This window comes from Histoplasma capsulatum, assembly GCF_000150115.1.
Source record: "Histoplasma capsulatum G186AR genomic scaffold supercont2.12, whole genome shotgun sequence".
In the NCBI taxonomy this organism is placed as follows: domain Eukaryota; kingdom Fungi; phylum Ascomycota; class Eurotiomycetes; order Onygenales; family Ajellomycetaceae; genus Histoplasma; species Histoplasma capsulatum.
In genome coordinates, this window is record NW_025544812.1 from 711,043 (window position 1) to 737,340 (window position 26,298).

Sequence of the window (26,298 nt, forward strand, 5' to 3'; positions counted from 1 at the left end):
AAACGTGATTGAAAGTTCCTCCAGATCCAATGTGGTCGGGTGTTGTTTTGTAAAACGTTAGCTCCAAAACGTCCGGTATTTTTTACCAGAATTGAGAGGCATCTTTTTTTGTGCTCCCTTGGTTTTTTTTCTTTCTTTTTTTTGTTTTTGTTTGTTTGTTTGTTTGTTTGTTTTTGATTTCCCAATCGAATCAGATTTCCGAACGGGCTTTGTACCTTGCTTATTTGCAGCTGTAATATAAAAAAATAATCGTACAGTTATATCGATTTCTCATTCAGCCCGACGCCAATTTTCGTCGTACAAGGGCTGACTATACAGCGAAACACTCGCAACAAAAAGCCACGCAGGCCTTTTTAGCTAACTTAAGAGTTGCGAGACGGCACGATGCGTTCTGCTGCTGTCACTGCCATTCCGGGGATCACGTCACTGCCTCGTGTCTCAGGGGCGAATGAAGGGCTCGTGAGAGGCATGGCGTAAGAACCGGGAATGGGTACACTTTCATATTTCTGTTCGCCGGGTGCGGCATCGACGTGCTCGTTCCTACGTTCGATGGTGGCGGGGGACATGGGAATGTTGAAGCCATCTTGCGAAATTTTGGGCGTGGCGTCTTGGACGCGGATTGGAGGTGGGCGGAGTTGGAAAGGTCGGGGCGTACCCACGTACGTGGATTCCGGGGTTTGGGGGTTGGCATATTGCGTAGAGTAGCCCTCCTCGGCGGACGCATAGTTATCTCCCTTCTTTAGGGCGGGGCTCATCGGTGGCGACCCTGGATGATACTTTGAAAACCCCGGGGTATTTGGGGCAGACTGGCTTCGCAAATGGGCGAGGTAAAGATCGGAGCGTGCTTTGTCACGCATGTCCATAGATTTGCGTAGCTTGCGCTTGGAGTAGAAGCGGTAGAAGACCACAGCGTAGATGCCGATGACAAGCACTTCAATGACAACCTCAATGACACAGCATACAAGGGACCAATCCTAGAAAGGAAATTAGTACTCTGGATATTTTTGTTCGTCAAATCACGAATGGAACAAATACTTACCTGCATACGACAGATAAGCTCATAGTCAACTTGGTCTTGGTAGATGTCCCTGCGGGTTCCTGGGTTGCAAGCCCAACCCCATATGTCTTTGTTTGACGAAGAGTTTCTGCTGTTTTGTAATACAGCTGCACCGACAACCCACATAACCAGCGTCACAATGAAAACCATCACAGAAAATACAGTGTAGTAAACGGCTACTTTTTCTGCCCGTTTGTGGCCACCACGGCAGTATCCGTAGAGAACCCCGATGCTAAACAAGAGAGACACGGCCGCAATACAAAGCACGAGGATTTGAGGCCATACAGGCGTGTTTGGTGCCCAAGGAGTGAAGGAATTTTTTTGTGCCAGGCCCCGGGTGGCATTAAATATTGAGAAAGTAGAGGCTACTAAAGCAAGGACAATCAGACTGCAGCTAAAGCTGACACCACGCAGCAAAACCTTAGCTAGGCGTACGCGTGTTTTAATTTTCTGTATTGCTGTTAGTGAGTTTGTCATTTGAACAATTACTCATTTGAGAAAGGAGGGAGGGCCACCCACAACATCTTTTGCATTTGCTTTCTCCGTATCCCTCTCATGATGCTCAAGGATCTGTTCTTCACGAAAAGTAGGACTGAGCAAGACCGAACGTGCAGGGGCACCAGGAGACTTGAGGGCGCTCTTTAAGGGGGAGTTTGGTGGATTTCGACCTGCTGCCGTCTGGGGTTGTTCTGTGACGTGATCAGGTTGATTGTCTGCCATATAACCAAACCCTAGGTCGGAGACCTGGGTTTGTTGGTTTGTTTGGGACATGGACGGTGGATCCGCGAAGGGAGATTTTCCAGGTGGGTCAATAGGAGAGTGGAAGGTTGTAACTTCTGCAAATCGAGCGGTTCGAGGAGATTTTAGGGCGGGAGCAGCGGGACCAGATGGCTTTTCGTTTGGATCTTTAGGGACAGACATTGGGCCTGCGTTCTTTGAGCGTCTCGGGTTAATAATATCTACGGGAGAAACTGGCTCATACTGGTCGGAACGATCGCCACTGGAGTTCGAATGTGTCATAGCAGAATCTCAGGTCAATCAGTGAAAGTTGCTTTCTCCTTGAACAACCGTCAAGTCGAAGGCTAGTGGACTATCGTAGATACACGACAATGAAGGTAAAGGTGTCGAAGAGACCAGCTCCGATGGGAAAATTATAGAAGAAGATGAGAGAGGGATAAAAGGCTGGAAGAGGACAGATTGCGTTTTGTCCTGACTTTCGTCACCCACGAGGGATCTAGCAGAAGGAATATTAGCGATCTCTTTGCGTACAAAATAACTACATAGTAAGAATTGGTCTCAATTGAGATCTCATCGTTGTCAAGTTGTCAAGTTGACAAGTTGTCAAGCGAAGAGGGAGCTCAATCAGTTGCCGCATACCTAGAAGGAATTGACTCCAGCGAAACTCCTGGCAGAGTAAAAGACTGGAGCTATAGCAATATCTGCAAGTCTTTGGCAAACTTGTAAATATTGCACCTTGCGCCTATCCACCTTGGTGTCTGTCGATAATGCCAAGGTCAAGACTGTTTCTTCAAGTGGTGTATTAAGTATATATATCAACTGAGTTCAGTTCTGGGCAGAACACAGCTTATGATAATCGCGAAGCCAGCCGCATCGAAAGAAATGCAAACAGAAAGAAGCGGGCTAGTGAGTCGGCGCGAGAGAAGCAATTGAGAGTGGTTGAATGGGTGAGTCGAGATGAGAAGAAGAGACGATATGAGGACGAGGAAAAGGAGCAGCTAGAAAAGAGGAAATGAGAAATGCGACGAGAGACGTTCACCCAGTCACTCGCAATCCGATAGCTGATCAATCAGGATCAAGCAGCGGTTAAGCGCCCAGACGGGTTGAGCAGATGGCTGACTAGTAGTCGCCCGGAGAGTAGAGTTTTTTGACTCGCACAGTGTCTAGACAAGCTAGAATCGAAGAGTGGGAGAAGAAGGAGTCGAACGACGAGAGAAAGAGAGGCGGATGGCAAGCAGGTGAAGGTTAAACAACAGACCCTCTTGATGACCGGCAGCCCTTTTCCCCAGCGATCAGGGTACTCTGGGATGTATCTGCCCTTGTCGGCGGTTACATGGTGAGAACAATATTGTCCTCCATCCGATTTTCCCCTCTCCCCTCACCAATCCCTCTGATCGATGGCTTACCGCCCAGGACATGCGTGCATCTTGTTCCTCTTCTGCCCCTCATTTCGCAGCGGGGATTGGCCCGGTCTCAAGCCCTTTGCATTCTTCTGCGCACCCTAGTCGAGATGGCGGGCCAATCTCAGCCCCGGACCATAGCCTTGACAGGCTTTGATGCGGCGGCAACGGATGCACGGATGCTTCAATCACCCACAGAAAGGTGCCTCAAGACCCAAGGATCGACCGATGCAGAATCACCATCCCATACCCCGTACTAGTATGCATGATGTTTGGCTAGGCCACTCGGCTCCCCGTGCAGGGTGCATCAATGACGCTACTCCCAGCCACCAATCGCCGGCCATACTGGGGGTCTCTCGTCTTGGCCGTGGAGGTGGGCAACACGGATCAGATCATTCAGATGGCCTGATTGGGTGGACGGAGATGTGATGTGATGAGAGCTTCGGTGAAATCATTTGCAGCTTGCATCAGAGCGGCAACATGTCGACTACGTATGTTGGATGATGGCAGAAACAAAGGGAAACGCAACATTCCAACCCAACCCAGTTTGTTCTTGATTTTCCATTTTTCTTTCCGTAAATGAATATCTCCCATTTGGTTCGGCTGCTGTGACTTCGTTCTCCGTGTTCGTGTGGAGGATGTTGCTGGTGGTCGTTGTCAAGGTGGCCGGGCATGGATGGGGCTGGCTGGCTAAATAAGTTATTTGATCCTTGGAGCTGACACCAATGATGGACGGGCGACTCAGGGCGTGTTGGTGATTGAGTTACATATCTTTGTTCCTTTGTTTAGACGCTCTTCGATTCCTATATTTTTTCTTTTTCTTTCTTCATTCTTAACAGGAAACAGCTCGTTCCGCAAAACATAGGAAAGCCCATGCTCGATGTGATATTCACATATATACGGAGCATACTAGTATTTTATCTATAGCCTTTTAACATGAAAGAATGTTTACATTTATAAAAAATATATTTTTGTTCGAATAAGAGTGCAACAACAGCAGCAGCTCTGTAACTGTTAGAGCTCTTGTAGTAAAATGAGCGAACAGGCACAGAAGCTAGATAAGGCCGACGAATTCTCATTTATTTGCTTTATTTCGAAAATGATTTATAATATTTAAAAACAGCATCTCTAAATGGTGGGCTCTTTGAAAAAAAAAGTTGGTAATCAAAATAGATTAAGTTGTTGACCTGTCACTTGCTCCCTTCATCGAGGAAAGGATTCTTCAATAAGAATTTGAAATAGCCTGCGGGAGTCCTTGGTAGAGCACACATTATTCAAACGGAGAGAGGCTGCTCTAGAAACCTTTCCAAATATGTGCACTATTCCAGAGAAGTGAAGACAGACGCCATGGTTTACTGTACAGTACAAAGTTAGGAATTTATCTGGAGGTGGAAAACGTCAGTGGAAAATACATTGGTTCAATTTAAACATTCCAGGGCAATCTCAAGACGATCTGTTTGTTGTGGGTTTCAAAGCTTGTATTTCCTGGTTGATCTCAGTTAGCATTCAGTTCTATTTGAGTGATGGGTTTATATACACACATTCTCTCCGGCTTAAACTTCCTTCAGTCTTGGTAACCGCCGTTTCATTGAAACCATGGCAGGTCTTTCGCCTTATAGCTGTCTACGTTGAACAAAGTATGGTGCTTCGACAGGTACCCTGCCTTCTTGACTTGATTCCCAAAGAGTTCGAGCCTCGGACATTGGAGAAAGTGTGACAAAAATCCGGCGTAGGAATAGATATGGTCGGTCCCGAAGCACAAACACATCATCTTCCCGTTCCGAGCTGCGGAAACCCTTCTCAAGTTTGACCTGGCAGCCTGCGCGACATCTGCCGTGTTTAATTTGACCAGTTGTCGTGTCAAGTTATGGTAATTGCCAGGCATCGTCGGTCTACCTCCCTAGGAGGCTTTGGGCGATTTATGGCTTCTGGATTGCGATCCCGACAACCAAAAACACTGGTTATCTGCTCCTTCGCTTGTAAGGTAGCTCTTCCATAGAATATTTCCAGTTAGTGAGCTTAATATCGGCAGCGAATTGCAGAGGGCAAATTTGGATAACCTGTACCGGTTCACAGCAGCTGTGAGAGATGCCATAAGTAGACACCCAGCTTTTTCAACGATGCTCAACCTTGATAACCCCGTCTTAAAACACACCCGCAATGATAATCCAATCTATGAATGGTGCTTTGGTGCTATGTCAATCAATGTATGCCGATACCAGTTGACTGCTCTCTGTTCTCCCACATTGTGCTGTACATGTACCTCTCCACCCAATTTAGTAAGCGGGGTACATTTCGGCTTCCCGGTGCAACTATTTTCCGCCCCGACCTCCAAGCTCCATGTAGAAACCTCGAGATAAAGCTCAAGATGTAATGTCCCAGACCACAAATTCTGCAAATCCACCTCCCCTTTCTCTCATTCTTTATCATTTCCATTCGCTTGCCGCCCAGACGCAGGGAATGCCGCTCCCTCTCTCCCGCCTCCGCACCACCGCTCCCCGTCTTGCTTCTTCACGGCTCAATCTCTTCCCACACTACCACTACCACCAACCATTCGCCTCCTTTTCGTCCTGCCCACCACTCTCTTACCCCACCTCCAGCACCGCGCCAAAGACACCCCCCCGAAAATCGTCCTCAGAACTCAAAATCCTCCCGTGCTTCATAATTGTCCTGATCGGCAGCGGCGCTTACGTCCTCCTCGTCAAATCGCGAACTCCGAAAAATGTCATCCCCACAGAAGACACCAACAACTGAAACTGCAGACTCAACAACCCCAATTCCTGCAGAACTCACGCCTCCTCTCTCCTCCACAAACACCACCCCCAAATTCTCCCCGGACGCCGTCATTGTCGTCTTCGTCCTTGGTGGCCCGGGCTCCGGCAAGGGCACCCAATCTGCCAACCTCGTCCGCGACTATGGCTTCACCCACCTGTCCGCCGGCGATCTGCTGCGTGCCGAGCAACAGCGCGCTGGCTCGCAATACGGCGACCTGATCCGCCACCATATCCGCGAGGGCATCATCGTGCCCATGGAGATCACCGTGGCGCTGCTATCGAATGCCATGGCCGAAACTCTTGAGCGGAAACGAGCGCAGCGGCAGCAACAACAAAAACAGCAAGAAGAAGAAAAAGAAGAAACCCCTTCTTCGAGCATTGCCAACGACAGCAGGCCCGCCCGTTTCCTCATCGACGGCTTCCCACGCAAGATGGACCAAGCAACCTTCTTCGAGGAGACGGTCTGCCCCTCCGCGGCGACGATATTCCTGCGCTGTCCCGAGGATGTCATGCTGGAGCGGCTACTGAAGCGCGGCAAGACCAGCGGCCGTGACGACGATAACATCGAGTCGATCCGCAAACGATTCCGCGTCTTCGAGGAGACGAGCATGCCCGTTATCCACCATTATGAGAAAGAGGGGAAGGTTGTGAGTGTCGAGGCCGTGGGGACCATGGAAAATGTCTATGCGAGGATTAGGGAGGGGGTGGAGCGGAGGGGGATTACGAGCGTCACTGTGCCTGAGGAGAATTGAAGGGATGGGAATGGGATTTATTGGGTGATGGTTAGTTTGGCGAGGGCGTAAGGAAAAGTGAATGATTTTTTTTCCCCTTTTATATATATACATCTCTCTCGGATCTTGGTCCTTCTCTCTTTTCACTGTTTATTTCTGCAACGCATGGCGGGATGGTATGAGCATTTTCTTTATTTTCTATTTTCTATTTTCTATTTCCCCCTTATTTCCCTACACATGGATAGAATGGATATTTCCCCTCTCAAATTATACCTTATCTTTTTGCTGTTACCGGATTCCCCCTCGTCGTAAAAGAGAATTTCTTGAAAACAGCGAGCTCTTGATCAATACATGGTGCAAATTTGCATGGAACTACATATCTGGTTAATGCATCATCCAGCCATCCCAGTGTCGTCTTGTCCCCCCTTCAAGACAGACCTTTAGGTGGGATGGAGTTTTCTTCATACTTTCTTTCCTGTGAACTTCCTCCAAGTCCACCCGAAATTGGAACGGGATGTGATCGAAATCCCTTTTATATATTTATTTCTAGCACCAATGCCTAGAAAAACATGAGAAAAAAATGGGAGCATGAGCAAGGAGTTAAAACAAGTATGAAATTCTTGGAAAAATTTTTTTTTTTTTTTAAAAAAGAAAACCTCTTTTTTTACCTCTCTATCTAGCCTATCAACAGATCAAAATCAATTTTTATTCTTCTTCTTGGCGCCTCTTTCTCTCTATCTCTTTTCTTTGAGTTTTTTCCTATCTGTTTCTCGCCAAATAAGTATTCTGACCCCTCGATTCAACACCGATCCCACTCGCCCCGGGAAGTAGATGAAATGAAAATAAAAAATAAAAAATAAAAAATTACGCAAAACAAGACATCAAGGTTAGGTTGCACCCGTTTCTAAATAAATACAGCGGAAGCACGGGGGATATTTTTAAGAAAAATTTTTTGATGTCAGTGACAAACACGTCAAGTTCTTTAACAGTATTGAAAGGAAAAACTGTGAGCATTTCATCCATGATAACAGAAACCAAAAGGAAAATAAATATAGAAAGGAGAGGGAAAGGGAAGTAAGTGAGATAATGAGAAAGTACCCCCATACAACAAAGGAAAATCCCAAGGTCAAATAAAGAGAAAAGGGAAGAAAAGGAGGAAAAAAAAAAGACTAATCGCCCCCGCCAACCAACTCAACCTCTCTCGGCTGTTGCTCGTGCACTTGATGCTGCTGTCTTTGTTGATGATGTCCACCACCACCTCTCCTCCTCTCCCCACCTCTCTGCGCACCACCCTCCGCATTTGCAGCAGCAGCAGCAGCCGCATTGGCCGCGGCCGCCGCGGCCATCTCGTCCCGTACGAACTTCTCCTTCTCACTCCTCACCACACCCAACACGTTCTCCAAACTCCGTCTCCACACCATCAGCCGCCCCTGGATCTCCGCCCACTGCTTCTCGCCAAACACGCGGTACGTCGCGCGGTGCACGAGGAATTCGCCCTTTAGCTGGCTGAGTTTGCCCTCCACAAGCCCGGCGCGGATGGTGTCGATGACCCATTTCTCCACATCCGCGCGTGGGATACGCAGGGCGTTTGCGATTGTGTCGTATGGGAGGGAGCGGGATGGAGTGGAGGCGGAGAGGCTGGCGAGGGTGAGGAGGCGCATTTTTGTTTGGAGGATCTCGGCGGAGGCGGAGAGGTTGTGGATGGCGGAGAGTGGGGTGGATTTAATGCTGTCTTCGTATACATCTAGGGTGTCTGCAGCGAAGATTTCGAGGAGTTCGAAGAGGTGAGGTTCGCTTGTTCGCAGGGACTGGATGGCGTCGGATGCAGTGAGGGGGGTGAAATCGAAGACTGAGGGAGAGGTAAGAGCTGATAGGAGGGCGCGCAGAGCAAGGTCATGGGCTTCGGGAGAGGATGCTTCGGAGGGCGGGATTGCTTGGAGGGCGGAGACAAGATGGGAGTGTGAAAGTTCATAGTCGCCGGCTTCTTTGGCTGCGTCGGATATAGCCAGGTGAAGGCGCTGGAGATCCTCTTCATCAAGGTCCCAGGACCCTATCCAGATGGGGAGCTGCGTGTTAAGCTGTGATTTGAGAGCAGTAAATGCAAACACGGAGGGCGCCTGGCGGATGACTGCTAGGATAGCAAGAAACACGTGATAGCGACCTGTATCTTGAGGAGCGAGGGTATTGAAGATTGTAGAGAGGATGGATATAGCAAGGCTTGAGCCATGCTGTGGAGAGGATGTAAATGGTTTGGCGAGGTAGCCGCAAATACGTGGGAGGAACATGCTGACGGACGAGGACTGGCGGATGAGGTGGATAAGGAGATTATAAGCAGCGGTGATTTCTGTGTTTGAATCCATCTTTGTTAGTCTCCTCGTGCACCTAGGTATAGTATTTGATGTATATACATGGAGATCTATATAAACAGATAGTGTCTTCTCACCCTTCTCTGGAGCTGCATTCAATGCTTGCGCAGCCACAACGATCTTCTTCAGAACCTCATCCCTCTTGGACAGAATCTGCTGCCGCTGTGCAGCACTAGGCTCTTCTATCTGATCTATCCCCCGTAGAGCCTCGAGTGCTGGTGTGATTTCGGCATAGACGCCCTTCTCCACTTTGCGGATGGCATCGATATACTGGGCCAGCTCGTCCGCTAGCTCAGCAAACGTGCCCTCGATCAGGAGGGTGTTAGGGGTAGCAGCCATCTTTATGGTATACTAGAGTGTATACACAACGTATCTGGATGGGGCTTGATCTGATCTGGAACTGGGATGGGGGAGAAATGCGAGGTTGGCGGGATGATATTTAGCGGTTGAAAGATAGAATCGACAAAAAAAATTCGGTTGTTGTGGGAGAAGGTCTTGGCGAGGCGAATGTATCTTTTGGCAGCAAGACGGAGTTGATAGGGACACAATGCGACTGGCAGAAAATTAGAGAAAATTGGATAAAATGCGAAAAAATCATAAGTAGGTCCAGGCGATATTGGAGAAACTTAAAATATATAAAGATTCAAATTTAACATCAATTGCATGATAGTATTCCCATTTTCTTCCATGTACACTATACTAGTGCATTTGCTTCTCTTGCCCACTGGCGTCATAGTTCTGATGATCAGCAACTAACGAAAGAAAGCATTATTACATCAACCGTCTAACGACAGGAGAGGTAGACATATCTTATCTACAATTTTCAAGGAGTCATGAGAGAAAAAGTTGTCCGGTGGAATTATCTAACATTATCACTACAATTGCAACAGTGCCTGGTTTGTTGCATCTCTTCATAACCATTAAATCACACATTTGAATGAGTGCTGCTCGTGGTATCTTGGGGGTTAAGGACTACAGAGTTGAAAAACATACAAAAATAAAGTTTCCTACAGCTCACAGACACCTGCACTGAGGTTTTTTTTTTTTCTTTTTTTTTTTTTCCTTGCATTCTTTCCTCGTTCTCTTCCGTTCATCTCAGTATTTCTGCTCACATCATAACGGACAGCATGAAAAACGCATGATCAGCATTAAAGCACAACAAGCCGGTCGGCCTCATTCGTATTAAAATAATACAGTGGCCATCAGTGACGATAGGAGGCATCTATATGAAGAACTTGAATGCTGCGAGGAACAAGGCAACCATGATACCCATGGAGGAATGACCTGGAATGCGAAGAGTTGAAGCTGGATTGCTGGTGGTTGTGGCTGCTGGCTCGCTCGTGGTCGTGGGTGTGACGGTGGGTTTGCCCGTGGGCTTGGCCGCGCTGGTTTGCTCAATCTGGCTCGTGGTTGTCGCAGACTTGAGAGGGTCTATGGTTCCCAAGCACTTCGTTTGGTTCGTCTTGCAGACTCTCTGGCCAGACAAGTCATCGGGGTGGCTCTTGACACATTGTCCATAGGTCGCCGTGCAGATAAAGTAGGGGATCGTGTTCATATATTTGGTAAGGTCTGGGGTGCTGCCGTCCCCACAGGTACACGTGAAGGACAAATCATTCTGTTGAGAAATTAGCGAAATGCGCAAAATAAAAAGAAAGAAGACATGTGGAAAGCAGCGTGAATGGTATTGCTGCGTTATATGAAATGATTTTTTGAAACTAGAGGAATGCCCGTACCGCATCGCACTTGTTGACGGATGCAAAACTCTTGCAAACCTTAGGGCAAGCCGCCAGTTGGGCATCACACCATGAAACTGGGCACTTTTAGGTTAGCGAGACACACCCATGGTCCGAGTTTCTTGTTGGTTTCAAAAAGAAAGTAATGCACGGAGCGTTTGTACTTACGTTTCAGATCGTCAGAAACAGATTGAGGATCGAAGCTTTGGGCTTGGATTCCCGACACCAGCAGAGAGACCGCGAAGACAATAGCGGAGAGCAACATGTTGCTGGTGTGCAATCACGAATTTACAGGAACCAAGCGCGGCAGGTTGTGGAAGTTCCAGCGCAGTGCGATTCAGAGTCGGCTGAGCGGAGCGGTATCCAGCTGAGGGGAGCTTTAGGATTTTATATGTGGAACTGCGCTGGTACAACAACACTGGGTCTGAGTTTGTTGAGTGTAGGTTGAGGGTTGTGGAATTGAATTGTGGCCGAGCGCTGTGTTGTTGTTGTTGTTGTTGTTTTGTTGTGGTGGGAGTTGCTATGGTGTTCCTGGCCGGTTCCAAGGTTGACCTTGGATTCAACTGAGTTGAGCTGATCTGCGTAGGGATCTCCGTGGAGCTGGGGGGAGACTCTCGAGCAAGGGCAACAGTTAAAATAAATTAGATCCAATTCACGGAGAATAATATGTGCGATAGATAGGCTGTTGCTGTTGTTGGAACGAGAACAGGACGAATTGGTGATGCGATGTCGCGATGTCAGCAGGGAGAAAGTGGAAATGGAAAACCCAAACAGGCAAAAGTGAAGCTGCGGAAGGAAGGATAAATAAATGATAAAATCATCAAGAACTAGTCGACTAACTAGTTACATAGTTGACTGAAGAATCAGAAACCAAATTGCCCCCCGGCTAATTGTTGCCCAATGGGGACATTTGCGGGTTCCCTAGGTAGCTGTAGTGCCGGCGGAGAGTGACTTGTGCTGCCATACAATTCTGTTTGGGCCGGCTTGTATCTGCCAATTAGACCATGACACAGTTACACCGCGGTTAGATTCCAGGCGATTTTTCCTCTTTTCCCGCTGACCGCAAGAAGCCTCAGTGAGTTTGCTCTTCAGAAGAATGAGAAAGAATGCAGCAAAGTTCTCATTTATCCTTGGCGGAGTGTATTCTCTCTGCTGGCGTCCTATCAATCCATTTTAACAACGTCCGCAGCGTTACCCGCCCCAACTCAACAAAACCCAAGAAATTTCACCCAACATTGGGGAAATTGATTGTGCCAACAACCTGTCATATGTCATTTAGCAGGAGTGAATAGCGCGACTTTGGTCAAGCCCCGGTTTCCACGCCCCAGCCACCTCTCTAGCCTGTGGTTTGCCCCTCAAGCAAATGTGATGAGGGCAAAGGTGAAACCGCCAGGGTCTGTATCCTGTCAGTATCCGTCAGGCCTTCATCTCCACTGTTCATTCTCTAGGAAATGAGGAGCCTTGTCCCCTCGGCGCTCGCACGGTTCTTTTGGTAACTCCTCGGTGCGATTATTCTCTCGTTTTTTTTTTTCTTTCTTTCTTTTTTTGCTTCTTCTATGGGGAGACTGTGTTCGTTCTTTAGCGTCCGGTCCGGCCCGCCTATCGATTCGATTCAGCGATCAATTCCTCAATTTTGCGCTCTCTGCGTTGTTCCAATTCTGCATCTCTGCAGAAACCCTATTCAAAACGTCCAAGCACCCTGAACGCTCGCGGTAGCGGTCACCAACGCCGGCCCACAACAGTGTTGGAGTCGCCATTGCATGGCTCACAATAGCTGAGGGTTATCGACGACCGAACCTGGGTTACAGGATTTTGCCGAGGCGCCCGGGCTCAAGGTTGGAGCCAACAGTGCCAAAGCTATCTTCGTGCTACTAAACCACACCCATACTCAAAATTAGTAATATGCTCACTGGTAGCTGCAAACACAGTGGTTGGCAATGAAGTATATATTGATATATATGGAATAAGATAGCAAACTCTTATATTCAAAGTTAATTGCTGATCTCTTAGAACCTACCGATAGTTATTAATGAATATTATATAAACAGTGTTGTTAGTTAACCAACTGCCGTCGCCCTCCATTTCCCTTCCCCGCTTTGATCAAACACATCCATCCCACTTTGCTCCTCCGTGCTCTCATCATGACTTCTCTCCTGCGATGGGCCAAGGCCACCTTTCGAAGAGTTCCCTCCCCTCCCTTGTGTTTTCCAACCAGTGGCTTCGAAACGGTCAGTGGGTCTGAACTTGAAGAGGAACGATTTGAAGCGTTCAAGAAAGGACAATATTATCCTATCAACATTGGAGATGTCTTGAGTTCCAGATACCAGATCATCGGTAAATTGGGATTTGGGGTTACCTCCACCGTATGGCTCGCTCGTGATCTTGAGTAATTCAGCTCCCGCTTATATTCAACTATGGCAGGCTAACGCAACCAGAGGTCATAAATACGCGACAGTGAAGATATATACGCGTGACAAAGCTAATCAGGAAGAGTTTCAGATCTATAAGTATCTGAATCAACAAAATCCATCACATCCTAGTTATGCCCATGTGAGAAAGGCTCTAGATGTGTTCACCATTCCTCATTCCGAAGGTGACCATCACTGTCTTGTTCAGAAACCCATGTGGGAGAGTTTCAAGGATCTCCTCTATCGCAATCCCAATCATCGGTTTACTGAGGATCTACTCAGAGCTGGTCTTATACAAGTTTTTCTTGCACTTGACTACCTCCATACTGAATGCAAGCTTGTTCATACAGGTGAGAAGTACATCATTTTCTCAAAAGTACAACTGCTAACCCAGAGCCTTATTAGACATCAAGGGTGATAACATTCTTCAAGAAATAAAGGACAGAGCGATCCTTGAAAGCTTTACAAAAGCTGAAATGGAGAACCCTTCACCGCGAAAGTTTATCAATGGGATACCAGTGTATGCTTCCCGACGCTTTGAATTACCAAAGATATTTGGCCGGGTAGTCCTCAGTGATTTTGGTTCAGCTGTACGAGGAGATGAGAGGAGAAATCATGATGCACAGCCCAATGTTTACAGATCTCCAGAAGTGATGCTGAAAACTGAATGGAGCTACCCAATTGATATATGGAATGTTGGTGTCATGGTATGTTTTTACTCTTTATTCTCCCCACTTCATCATGCTCCTTTGAGGTTACTAATGAGTGGGGAAAATCAGATTTGGGACTTGTTTGAGGGCAAGCACATGTTCCGTGGCAATGATCCTGATTGGAAAGGGTATTCCACCCGTGCACATCTTGCTGAGGTGATTGGCATTCTGGGGCCGCCTCCCTTAGATATGCTCAAGCGTGGAAAGCGGAGCCTTGAATTTTTTACTGAAGATGGTATGTGTTATCTCTATTTCCATGAGAGTATCTAGCAGATGTGATAGGCTTATCAAAGACTTTCACAGGACGGTGGAAGCATGACATAGAGATACCCCAAGCAAGTTTGGAAGAATCAGAAGAGTTTCTTGAGGGAAGAAATAAAGAAATGTTTCTAGTTTTTATGAGAGGGATGCTTCAATGGCGACCAGAAGATAGAAAGACAGCGAAGGAACTGCTTGAGGATCCATGGCTAAATGAGCAGATAGACTAGTTCACTGGTAACTATTTAATACATGCCACTGCCAATAGGTTTCTGTTTGCCTTTTTTTTTGTTTGGTTAGCATCCAATGTTGATTGTGAGATGTAGCCATGGCCATCTGCTATAGCATGCCGTCTGAAAATCACAGGATACCTTTGAACATCGTCTTGATGCCGTTGAAGCTCATCCGAAGTGGGAAAGTCCGGGAGATGCCCACACGTTATTAGAATTCCGTTAAATGTGGTTGATTTTCTTGGTGTTGTATACTACTGCTTCCCCAGAAAGCAGCAAATCTGTATCTGCTCTCTATTCTTGAAAAAAGTCATTGCCCCGTCCATTTGCATTACTCTTGGACAGATAATCTTGGATATGCCCCCTTGGTGTGGCTCTGTTGTTTATTGAAACTGCGCCTAGGGTTGTATTACTAAGCCCCCAGATGAACAAGGTCGGTCTTGGCAAATTGCGAGATCGGATCAACTGTGCTATGTATAAATGCACCATCCCATCCCATCCCATCTCATCCCATCTCAGCTCATCATGATCTTCTCGAGAGGAAAAGGGAGTGGGAAATTGGCTAGTGGCTTAAAATATGATGGGTCGTGAACCCCGCTCGGCTTTGTTCAGCTTTGAACCCTGGTTGGAGTTCTAACCACGCCCGTCGAAGCTGGCTCTGACTAAACTCCCGAACTCCTGAATCAAAAATGCCGAGGTCTGTTCGGGCTTGATTTTCTTACATCACGGTGTGCCTGGTTGTGGTGGAAGCAAAATGAGAGAAATACAAAAGATTTTTAGGTTGGTGGATATACTCCTGTTTGCTCTCCTCTCGTTCATACATTTGTTCCCAGGCATGTTCCAATCCGCCAATTAATCAATATCCCTCTCATCTCGCCAGCACGATGCCCGCCCCGTCCAGGCGCGCGGGATAAATAAATAAAGAACCTTAACGAACAGCGCCATGTCCTCCTCCTCCTCTACTCCCATGAACCCTCCTGTTTATGCAGTCCCCGCGCAAACCCTCAAGCACTTCCAATCCGACCCTTGGACCTCCAGTTTCCTAAGCCTGGCCACCCACACCGCTATAAAAACATCCTCCAGAACTTCTGACCCCTCAACCGGTGAAGATGCCTTCATTGCCCACACAATCGGCTCACCGACCACAATCCCTTACTGCCTCACCCTGCGCAAAACACATCCAGACACACCACCGCCAAAGCCGCCATACATCCGCTTCCCGCCTCCTGCCACGGGCCCTGATGCACCCAAACCGACGCCCATCCATTCAGGGAAAGTCGACCTCTTCACGCTCTTCGCTCTCGGCACGCCGGGCTTAAACGGCCATGTAAACACAGCGCATGGCGGCGTCGTTGCTACCCTACTCGATGAAGTCATGTCCATGGCTGTCTCGGTGCACATCCCGGGCTACGACGAGAATGAGAGCGTGGAGCGCGCGCGTCTATATACGGCGCAGCTCGACGTTCGCTATCGGAAGCCCGTGCGGGCTCCTGGCATGGCTGTTGTGAAGGCGTGGTGTGTGGCGAGGGATGGGAGGAAGTTTTGCATGCAGGGTCAGCTTGTGCAGGAGGAAGAGGCGGGGGAAGGGAGGGGGAAGGGTCAGCTGGAGTGGGTTAAGAGGAAGGTTGTTTGTGCGGAGGCGTATGGAGTTTGGGTGCAGGTGAGACAGGGGAGGTTGTGATTTTTACTTTTTCCCTCTGATGTACTAGTATTTATTATCATGTAATGTGTTTTGTAGATAATGTTAACTATAGAAGGGAGGTTGAGGGACTTGAGGCGGGTTTGTACAGAGACATAGATAATATCCGTTATCCTCTGTTTATCTAGATAGATAGTTAGAGTTTTGATGTCTCTCTCTTGATTAGATTAGAATACGAAGTAAACAAATAGCGTGCAAGCGTGCCCATACACCCTGCTACTCTAGCAGTTTCATCCCTCGAAATCATAACCTATTTTTCCTACTAATCAATTACCATTTGTGCTGGGACGGCTGAAGCTGGGCCCCTTTGATGCCAAAATGATGGTCTTGGCACCACACACTCATCGATCGAGGGGGGGCGTTTGATGGTATTTGTACCCCGTTTACATTCCGGGTGTGATGCTTTTTCCCATCATGGCCGGGACAAATCACAACTGGGCGCATAGTTAAGTTCGCTGCCCTTTTATCCCTTCGTCTGGCCACTAGGCACAATTAGCGCAATACAATTAGTGTAATAACTAAGCTGTTAGTTCAGAAGTACCAACCAATAATTTCTCATACTAAATTCTATGTAATCTGATTTGTTGATACAAGATCCACACTCTCATATTTTCTGCTTGACACATTCTGCAATCTTGGAACCTTCTCATCATAATTTATCCACTCTGTCCACTCTGGGATAGCAATATGAATTCTACAGGTGATTTCCAATTCTCCAATGCTTCTTTTAATCAGATTAACTGATATTTTTTATTAGATAGTATAAAAACAGATGCAAAGTGAAAACAATCTCTCAGTTCACTTTTGGCATCCATTCCACCTCTAGAGAGTATTAAATTCAATCCTATGCAATCTCTACAGCAGCCTCCAACAACCAATCTATTCAATATCAATTCAACAAATCCATATGCTCTATTCTCTCTCTATATCTCAGAGATTAATATTCAGAATATTGTCTGTTCCACCAATGTCTACACAGAGATGTAGTAATTTCGGTTTATTATTCTTCCGGGGTGTATGCCACCCTCTATTATCAAGGATGGCATACACTACTGCACTAGTTATTTCATATAAGAAGAGCTGCAAAGCTTAGAAGCTTTGGGAAGCTTAAGCAATCTTTGAATCACATCTGATAGTATGTCTAAACCAAAGAGAGCATACACTTCTGAGGGCATGATAATTTCATCTATGATATGAGTTGTAGTTATCATGTCAGTGTGGTCATCTCTACACTTGAGGACTCAATTGTACAAACAAGTGATGAAGTTGAAATACTTTCAATTGCAATATCAGTAGTAGATAACTCATCTCAAAATATAAAGCAAGCTGAGAGTATAGAAAGATGGTGTAGAGATGAATGATGATTCAAAGAATCATTCTATTTGTAAGTTTAAGAAGAAGATATCAGTCAGTTGTACAATCAAGAGAATATCATCAAGAAATCACTTCATAAAAATGATATTCTTAAGATACAGAGAAAAGTGTATGATTGATGATAATTATTATGAATATCTACAATCAACACTCATCTCTTGTACTTGAATCACAGAAAATGCAACTAGTTCTCAAAGATCTATAAGAAGCAGTATATAGAGCAGCAGCTCTTACATCTGAGAATGATAAACTTCTCATCTGTAATATCTTATTGAAAGAGATTCTAGCAATGTATAATCTTTATCAGATAAAGCTTGAAGTGCAGAAGAAATATCAGTATACAGAAGTTATTCAATAACAAGTAGCAGATGCTATAAATTTTGTAGATAGCTTAGTAAACATTAAAAATGAATAAGACACTCAGATGACTGATCTTTGCTGAGAACTGAAACACATATATTATAAAACTGAATACTCAGTGACTTTTGAGATTTCACTGTGTAACTTAACTAGCTCACTCAATATTAATACTTCAGTAAATGACTCTGACTCAGTATATACAATATAAACAGTGCTTCTAAAGAATACATTACTCATTATAGAATATATTAAGTCAGATAATCTATCTAATCTATTATATTTTAATAATAAATATAAGAATAATACTGCTCTTAACTGATTGAGTTGTATGCATTTCCATTATTATATAAAGTATGAGCTTACAGAATGACAATCCACTGAATTACAGCAGATTTTATACACAGCATCTATTCTTAGAGAAACAGCTAGATTTTTTTGAATAATAGCTGAGAAAATGAATACAGAAATATCTGACAAGTATAAGCTACTGCAGATATGAGATGATTTTGTAAGATGAATTCTATATAATTTCAAAAAATTGAATACTAAAGATAAGTATTATGAACACTTTATGAAATACAAGCAAGAAGAGGATTTTGTATTATACTACATTTATTTCAGCTTGTATTATTTTGTGATGAATCAGAAGCTTTCAATATTATTCTATTTGTAGATATTTATACATGGCTTGATATCTAAGCTATACATTAAATAAAAGTGTCTTAATTCACAACTATAGACAGTAGAGTAAGTATATAAGACTCTACTTACAAAAGATTATTGAAGTCATCTGCAGAACAAAAAATCAAAAAATTAGACAGATCAGTAGAGTCAGAGATATTTACTAATCAACTACTGAAGATCTTCAAAGTGAATAAATTATCTGCACTAGATGATTCTCTGAATTCTATAAAAGTTAAAGATAAAATTGATGAAGAGGTAAGTGCAGAAGAAGAAGCAGATAAATATCTAAATACTGTAGAATTATATACACTGATATATAAAGAGTATCTGAGACAGAAAAGAGAAATAGCAGTGAAAGTATTATTGAATATAGATGTTTCAATGAAGTATATTAATAATTATATACTAATAAGATTGTCTGATATACAATGAATAAAGGAATCTAAATAAATAAAGCTTTCAAATAATCAATATCTTATCTCATCTACAAGAATAAAGATGTTCTTGTATTTTAAGAAATAATTTTGCTGTATCTGAGTATATATATTTTCAGATATAGAATATAATCTGATCTTGAAGCTTGATTGATTTCAGAAGTATAATTTCAGAATTTATTGATATATATATCATCTGCAGTTGACAGATTGTAAGAATCAAGTTTATATAATACTACTTATGAATATGAGATGCAGATTCTGTATATCAGAGACAGAAGACTTGAATTTCATCACTCAATATCAAGTAAAATAAGCACTGTATAAATCTTCAACTCAGAGTATTCTATACATTATAAGAGAATTTAAGATAGAGGAATTATCATCTGCAAAAGACTCTAAAAATGAAAAATATATGAAGATACTGTTTGAAAAGTATAAAAAGATCTTTCAAATAAATCTTTTATCTTCTCTATCATCTGAAAGAGAATTCATTCATGAAATTGATACAGAGAATATGAAATCAATAAATTGCAATATATATTCTCTATTGTAAATACATCTTGAGAAACTACAGCAGCAGATAGAAGAATTATTGAAGAGAGATCTTATATAATTATTCTCTAGTATATAAGGCTTCTCAGTTCTATTTACTAAGAAACTGAATGAAGAATGATATATATACATCAATTATCAGATGCTTAATAAGTTCACTGTAAAGAATGAATATTTACTGTTATAAATTCAGCAATAATTAGATATAATAGAGAATATCTGATATCTGATGAAGATTGACTTACTTATAGAATATTGACAGATTTGTGTAGATGAACTGTCAGTGCTCAAAACAGTATTTAACACTCAATGAAGAAAATTTAAATTTCTTATAATATTAATAAGGCTTATAAATACCTCTGCAATCTTTCAAATAATAATGAATATAATTCTCACTAAACAGAATGACTGATTGTGTCTCATATATTTTGATAATATCTTGATCTTTTTAAATTTATATAAAAAGTATCTACAATATATAGATTAGATGCTTACAACTCTGACAGAGTACAAACTCTATACTAAATCATTAAAATATATATTTGATACAAAGAAGTTGAAGTTTGTAGAATATCTCATGAAAGAGGGTTGTATATATTCAATTTCTGAAAAGATGAAGATTATTGTGAAATGACTGAAATCTAAAAATATATATTATATACATCAATTTCTGAGACTGGTATTATACTACAGAAGATTTGTGAAGAACTTTATATAAATCACAGCTTCATTATTGAATCTTCTTAAGAAGACAGATACTGAGCTGTATAAGAAGAAATTTTATTCAATTATCTGAAATATCTTCTGCAAAGAGATCTTTCTGAAATTAAGAAAGTATATAATAACATTCTCAGTGCTTGTTCAACTGAATTATACAAAACTCTTTACAATTGAAACAGATATATCAGAATGAGCCATTGAGTACTCTCTCTTACAAGTGAAGAAGAATGATAAATTACACTCAGTAGTATATAATGACTGAAAGCTATCAGATACAGAGCTTAACTATTCTGTGTATAAGAAGAAGCTTCTAATAATCAAGTATATACTAGATCTATAAAATTGATATATCAATAATGAGTATATAACAATGGTGATCACTGATCATGAAAGCTTTATTTATTTATAAATAATAATTAAACTCTCTAAGTGACTGATATAATGAATATCAGAGTTTCAGATATATGATCTTCAAATCAAATACTGAAAAGAGTTGAATATTATTGTATCAGATACTATAAGTTGTAGATTTAACTTTATAAGAGAAGATTCAGTAAATACAGTGCAGAGAGAGTTTACACTGACAGCATTGAAAAATTATAATAAAACAGAGTAATTGAAAGCTATAATCATTCATTTGAGAGATGAAAGTGTATTGAATGATAAATATTTAGCAAAGATAGTAGAAGAAATGCTTTCAAAATTCAAGCTTATAAAGTTGAAGAAAGATGTTGTACTCTACTGTGATTTTAATTACACTGAAATATTATATCTTGAGTCTCAGTTTCAATGAAATCTGATGAGTTGTATGTATAAAAAGTTTAGTTATTTGAGAAGTTCAGAACTCTTAGATATTCTGAAAGATTGAATATACTGATCAAATATAAAGAAAGATATTCAGATATATATACAAGAATATCTGAACTGTCAAGTCTCTAAGAATGTAAGATAAGAATTGAAGTATAAAAGAGCATAACATCAGATAGAAAGTATGATTAAGCTGTTTGAATATTGAAGAATAGATCTTATAGAGGTATTATCACAGATATTAAATGAGAATTACTGAATAATAACAGTAGTTAATTACATCACAGAGTGATCAATTATGCAAGCAGTGTTAGAAGTGACAGAGGAAATCATTGCTAAGTTTCTATATAATAATATCTATATTAACTATAGTATACTCTGTGAGATATTAATAGATAATGAAGCAAATCTTATGAAAGAAGCTGTGAGACACTTTGTCAAACAGTTGCAGACAAAACATCATATAACAATACTCTATTACTCTTATATAAATAAAAAAATCAAACATTTAAACAGAATACTAGACAGTATACTGATGAAATATCTAGTGAGAAAGCTTATAAAATTATAAAATGAATATTTTGAATAAATATTATTCACAATATGAGTTTATTAATATGCAGTTTCAAAGTATTTGCTATTCTATCTACTCTATAAAGTACATCTGTGTATTTCAGAGAATACACAGAAGCAGATAGAGAAGAAGATAGTGATTATAAATATAAAAATAAAAGTGAGAGAAGTTAGCTATATCTGAGCAAAAGCAAACAAATTACTGCTCAATCACATCATATAATTGAAAAGAATATAAAACTTACTAGTAAAAGAAACAAATCTTATAGTGAGTATTTGAGTTTTTGTATGCAATGAGAGATCTGAGAAGTTTCAATTAAGATAGTTTGAGCTGTACAAAATCCTCAAATCATATTTTTTTGAAATATACTAGTACACTTTGAAGAAATCAGAGAAGTAAGTTCTACACAATCTCATTAATAACTCTTATTTTATAGAGATAAAAGCAGAAGATTCAAATAAGCTGTAATCATCTACAGCACTATCATCAGTATTGAAGAAAAGAGAATTTATAATAGAAAAGCTCTGAAAAGTTAGAGAAATCATCAATATTTATAAACTGAACAGTATCACTTACTCAGATCTTTTCACAATAATTAAAAAGAAATAAAAGAAAATAGAAAAAGTGAGTATACAGCATACACTGATAAGTGATGAGACTGTTGCTGACTGTATAATATTATGATATAGATAGCAGATGCAATGCAGTCAGAGATGAGCTTGAGACAGTCAATTAATATATAAGTCAAATTGCAAGAATAAAAAAGATTTAGATGAGAATTCAACTGTCTATATTAGTTTGAATATAAAGATTTCAGAGAATGAATTATCAGAAATGTCAGTAAACACACTGAATTAAATCAATTTAGCATCTGAGAATACTCAGAAATTAGATGAGATTAGTTTCAATGAATTATTTACTGTAGTTATCTGAGTTTATAAAGAGAGACAGTATAATACATAGAGACAGAATATTCTTATTGAAAAATATAAAATCTGTTACATCTGATTATCAAAGCATAGAACTGATAAAAGATTGCATAAGATTGATATCAGATAAAAAGAAAAGAAAGAGAAAAAAGAAGTCAGAAAAAAAATCTATTTATATACAGCTCTAGTGATTATTATAAAAGCTTCACTCAATTTCTAAAAATATAAAAATATTATAAAATAAAGAAAAAGAAAAAGATGTATATCAACAAAATACTCAAGCTCAATATTCTCAGAAACAATTTATATACAATAAAAATTAAAACTCAATCTATATTAAGAATTTCAAAATCTCAAGATGAGTATGTAGAAGTGCAGAGTATATCTTCATTTTATAAAGAGTCTGATATACTGATTTGATATCTTCAATGAAAAGATTTACAGAAAGCTCAATAAAATGATGAAAATATATATACAGAGAAAAATCAATTAGAGTGAGAAAGAGTAAGATAGAAGTAGATAAAGTGATGAAGTGAGTATCTGAGTCTCTATAAAAATAAGTGATGAATATTTATCTGACAGAAAGTGAAGAAAGAAAAGAAAAAATAGAAGTAGAAGTGAGAGTGAAGAAGAATGAATAAATTGCAAGAAAATTGAAGATAAGAGCAGCAATAGATGTATACAGAGTGATATTTAAAGTGATTATGAAGTATTAGCAGTCATTATAATACAAAGAAAAGAGTGTATATTTATCAAAAGAATAGAAACTTCTTTTGAAGCTTCACAAACAATTGTAATAGAGATGAAAGTAGTCAATAGAATAATTATATACAGAAGACAGAATGCAAAATTGAAATGAGTCTTTGTCACACACACAATTCACACAAGAAACAGATGTATATTTATCTCAAGTATAAAAAAGTGCTACATTATTGTTTGAACTACTCTGCACACATATATTCTTTCTATAAATGATCAGTTTGAAAGTTATATATCAATATAAAGAACAATAGTATTCATTCAATAAGCTGAAAGTGTATGAAGATAAAAAAGTAATATAAAAGCTGATGTAAATAAATATAATGCAGAGATTTTCATCTGTTATAATTTCAATGATATAAAAACTCTGAACAATTTCATCTACAACAAGTCAAAATAAAATTCATAAACAAAGAAGAAGATATTGTATACACTCAGTACAATCTGTTTAAATGATAGTATTTTCTCTGAAATATATAAAATTGCTAAATATTTTATACTTGCTTCAAGTAAGAGATATAACTGATGAATAGCTAGCAAAACAGATTATATTATACAAAATTTGTGTATGAAAATACATTTTTTCAGAAGTAGTAAGTATAGAAGAAGAATATAAGAGATAAAAAAGAGAGTCACTGAAGATACACAATATCTCTAAGAGGATGAATAAAAGTGAGAAATCAGTATGAAAGAAGAGAGAAGAATTGATGTAAGTAGAAGAGATAGAATCAGAGACAGTAGAGAAAGCACAGACAGTGAGAAAAACAGAAACAGCAGAAAAGATAGAGACAGTAGAGAAGACAGAGATATAAATAGAGACAGAGAAAACAGCAACAGAAGATAATATGAAGACATCTGTTATTATATTATTATTATAAATACTACTATCACTGCTCATATCTGCATCAGTGATCTTGTCAACTGCTTTGCTTATATTTTTATTATTAATTGAGATATCTATATTATTATTATTACATCTGATCTTTATAATATTGTCAGATGTAATCTTCTCAATAGAAGTAAAATTACATAAGAGAGAGCTATTGAAAGAGAAGCTTGAATAATCACAAATCAGATATACACTCTGATAATAAGAAGTAGAAGCTAGCAATAATTAGCAACTGCAAGAGTCATTGATTTGCAGTTAAATTAGCTTTTAACAAAATTTAATCAATAAAAACTTATCAGTAGATCAGTCAATGTAACTAGAATAATATAAACTGTAATAATCAGATGCTATATTATAGAACAGAAGAAGTTAGATGATTTGATAGAATAGAATAGATGTATAGAACAATTGAAAACAAGACAGAAGAGATTGAATGAAGAGGTGTGAGCAAATAAATAGAATGAAATAGTTGTGAATGTGATATGATTAGTGATAAGATGATGTTGTTGTGATAGAAATTCTTGTGTGTGTGAAGTGAGAGTGTCTTACTGTTTTGAGTTAGACAATGTATGATTACAACAAGAGCTTGGTGAATGTGTGCTATAAACATTTCAGAAATAGTATACTGTGAAGATGAATGCAGATAGCAGAACACTATTATAAGAGTGTAGATGAATTTGATAGAGAAGAATATAGTAATTTTGATTTATTATTCTTCTGAAGTGTATGCCACCCTCTATTATCAAGAATGATGTACACTACTGCACTAGTTATTTTGTATAAAAAGAGCTGCAAAGCTTAGAAGTTTTGGAAAGCTTAAGCAATCTTTGAATCACAGAGATTCAGATTTCAAAGAATTCAGTTATCAATTCTCAAAATTGACAGCCAACTACTTTTACAGAAATCAAGGTATTTCTTGGACAGATTATCTATATAGAGGTATATAGATCTCCAGCAATTGGAGATTATTGAAATAAGAATGATGCTCAGAGACCACTTCATTTATCAAGATTTCATATTGAATAAAAGTGATTTAAGTAGATTAAGAGATATATTCATATATTCAATCCTTGCAGATCAGAATCATTCTATTCTTTCTTTATACAGAAGCTAGAGCCTTTATACTTCAACTTCTATACAGCATGTCAGAAATACTACAATTCAGGTTCAAATCTCTTCATTGATGAGATGATGATTTGATTTTTTGAATGATTCAAATACACAGTTAAAATGCCTCAGAAATCAATCAAGCAGAGATATAAGATCTTTGGACTAGGAGAACAGAGCTATCTTTGAACCTTTTCCATGTCTCATGATAATCTCTGCATAAGTACAATGTTCTGGACTCCAGGATTAACCAAGACTGGATCTCTTGTGGTGGAATTGATTGAACAGCTGCCTGTATTCTTGCAGCACCCCAATCAGCAGCAGAGCTCTGAGCAGCAGAGCTCCGAGCAGCAGAGCTCCGATCAGCAGCACCCCGATCAGCAGCACCCCGATCAGCAGCACCCCGATCAGCAGCACCCCGATCAGCAGCACCCCGATCAGCAGCACCCCGATCAGCAGCACCCCGATCAGCAGCACCCCGATCAGCAGCAGAGCTCCGAGCAGCAGAGCTCCGAGCAGCAGAGCTCCGAGCAGCAGAGCTCCGAGCAACATCTAGAGTTGAACAACAGTAAAGAGGTCACTGGCTACTCAATTTATATGGACAACTACTTCACCTCTATTGCTCTATTCCATTATCTTTGAAAGCAAGGAATTGGAGTCTGTGGAACTACCCATCCTGCCAATCTACCACCTCTTCTACAAGAATTGAAAAGCTCTGAATTATCTGCTCACATTCCCTTCAATACTCTGTGTATTATCCCTCAAAATGAAGTTCTCTGTCTTGGATGGAAAGATAATAATATAGTATTACTACTGTCTACAATTCATCTGCCAGACAGCTTTGTTGAACATGTCAGAAAACACCCAGAAAAGACATCTACTAATGGATCTCAAATTCAGAGAATATTTGGAGATAATTGACAAAAAGCAGTGGAGATTCCTACTATTATTGATGATTATAATCATAATATGAATGGGATTGATCTAGCAAATCAGTATAGA

At 40.8% G+C, this 26,298-nt stretch overlaps 8 protein-coding genes across 8 annotated transcripts; 4 read left to right on the top strand and 4 right to left on the bottom strand.

The window, feature by feature from the left end:
• Positions 1-154: 154 nt before the first annotated feature.
• HCBG_07570 (uncharacterized protein) lies at positions 155-2,075 on the bottom strand (the record flags this gene model as incomplete). Its single annotated transcript, XM_045434619.1, has 3 exons — positions 155-974; positions 1,040-1,507; positions 1,577-2,075. 3 exons carry the CDS (start codon positions 1,976-1,978, stop codon positions 363-365), a joined length of 1,482 nt encoding a protein of 493 aa, XP_045284826.1.
• A 663-nt stretch (positions 2,076-2,738) lies between these two features.
• HCBG_07571 (uncharacterized protein) lies at positions 2,739-3,455 on the top strand (the record flags this gene model as incomplete). The annotated part of the gene is made up of 3 exons (XM_045434620.1): positions 2,739-2,742; positions 2,963-3,131; positions 3,209-3,455. The coding sequence occupies 3 exons, from the start codon at positions 2,739-2,741 to the stop codon at positions 3,453-3,455; spliced, it is 420 nt and encodes a 139-aa protein (XP_045284827.1).
• Positions 3,456-4,780: 1,325 nt separating this feature from the next.
• On the bottom strand, positions 4,781-5,080 carry HCBG_07572 (uncharacterized protein; the record flags this gene model as incomplete). The annotated part of the gene is made up of 1 exon (XM_045434621.1): positions 4,781-5,080. One exon carries the CDS (start codon positions 5,078-5,080, stop codon positions 4,781-4,783), a length of 300 nt encoding a protein of 99 aa, XP_045284828.1.
• Positions 5,081-5,613: 533 nt separating this feature from the next.
• Positions 5,614-6,971, top strand: HCBG_07573 (uridylate kinase; the record flags this gene model as incomplete). The annotated part of the gene is made up of 1 exon (XM_045434622.1): positions 5,614-6,971. One exon carries the CDS (start codon positions 5,918-5,920, stop codon positions 6,719-6,721), a length of 804 nt encoding a protein of 267 aa, XP_045284829.1.
• Positions 6,972-7,869: 898 nt separating this feature from the next.
• HCBG_07574 (PCI domain-containing protein) lies at positions 7,870-9,478 on the bottom strand (the record flags this gene model as incomplete). The annotated part of the gene is made up of 2 exons (XM_045434623.1): positions 7,870-9,044; positions 9,144-9,478. 2 exons carry the CDS (start codon positions 9,403-9,405, stop codon positions 7,870-7,872), a joined length of 1,437 nt encoding a protein of 478 aa, XP_045284830.1.
• Positions 9,479-10,101: 623 nt separating this feature from the next.
• Positions 10,102-11,300, bottom strand: HCBG_07575 (uncharacterized protein; the record flags this gene model as incomplete). The annotated part of the gene is made up of 3 exons (XM_045434624.1): positions 10,102-10,681; positions 10,800-10,876; positions 10,968-11,300. 3 exons carry the CDS (start codon positions 11,062-11,064, stop codon positions 10,289-10,291), a joined length of 567 nt encoding a protein of 188 aa, XP_045284831.1.
• A 1,640-nt stretch (positions 11,301-12,940) lies between these two features.
• Positions 12,941-14,405, top strand: HCBG_07576 (protein kinase; the record flags this gene model as incomplete). The annotated part of the gene is made up of 5 exons (XM_045434625.1): positions 12,941-13,185; positions 13,235-13,557; positions 13,613-13,914; positions 13,987-14,152; positions 14,221-14,405. 5 exons carry the CDS (start codon positions 12,941-12,943, stop codon positions 14,403-14,405), a joined length of 1,221 nt encoding a protein of 406 aa, XP_045284832.1.
• Positions 14,406-15,348: 943 nt separating this feature from the next.
• On the top strand, positions 15,349-16,086 carry HCBG_07577 (thioesterase; the record flags this gene model as incomplete). The annotated part of the gene is made up of 1 exon (XM_045434626.1): positions 15,349-16,086. One exon carries the CDS (start codon positions 15,349-15,351, stop codon positions 16,084-16,086), a length of 738 nt encoding a protein of 245 aa, XP_045284833.1.
• Between the last annotated feature and the right edge of the window lie 10,212 nt (positions 16,087-26,298).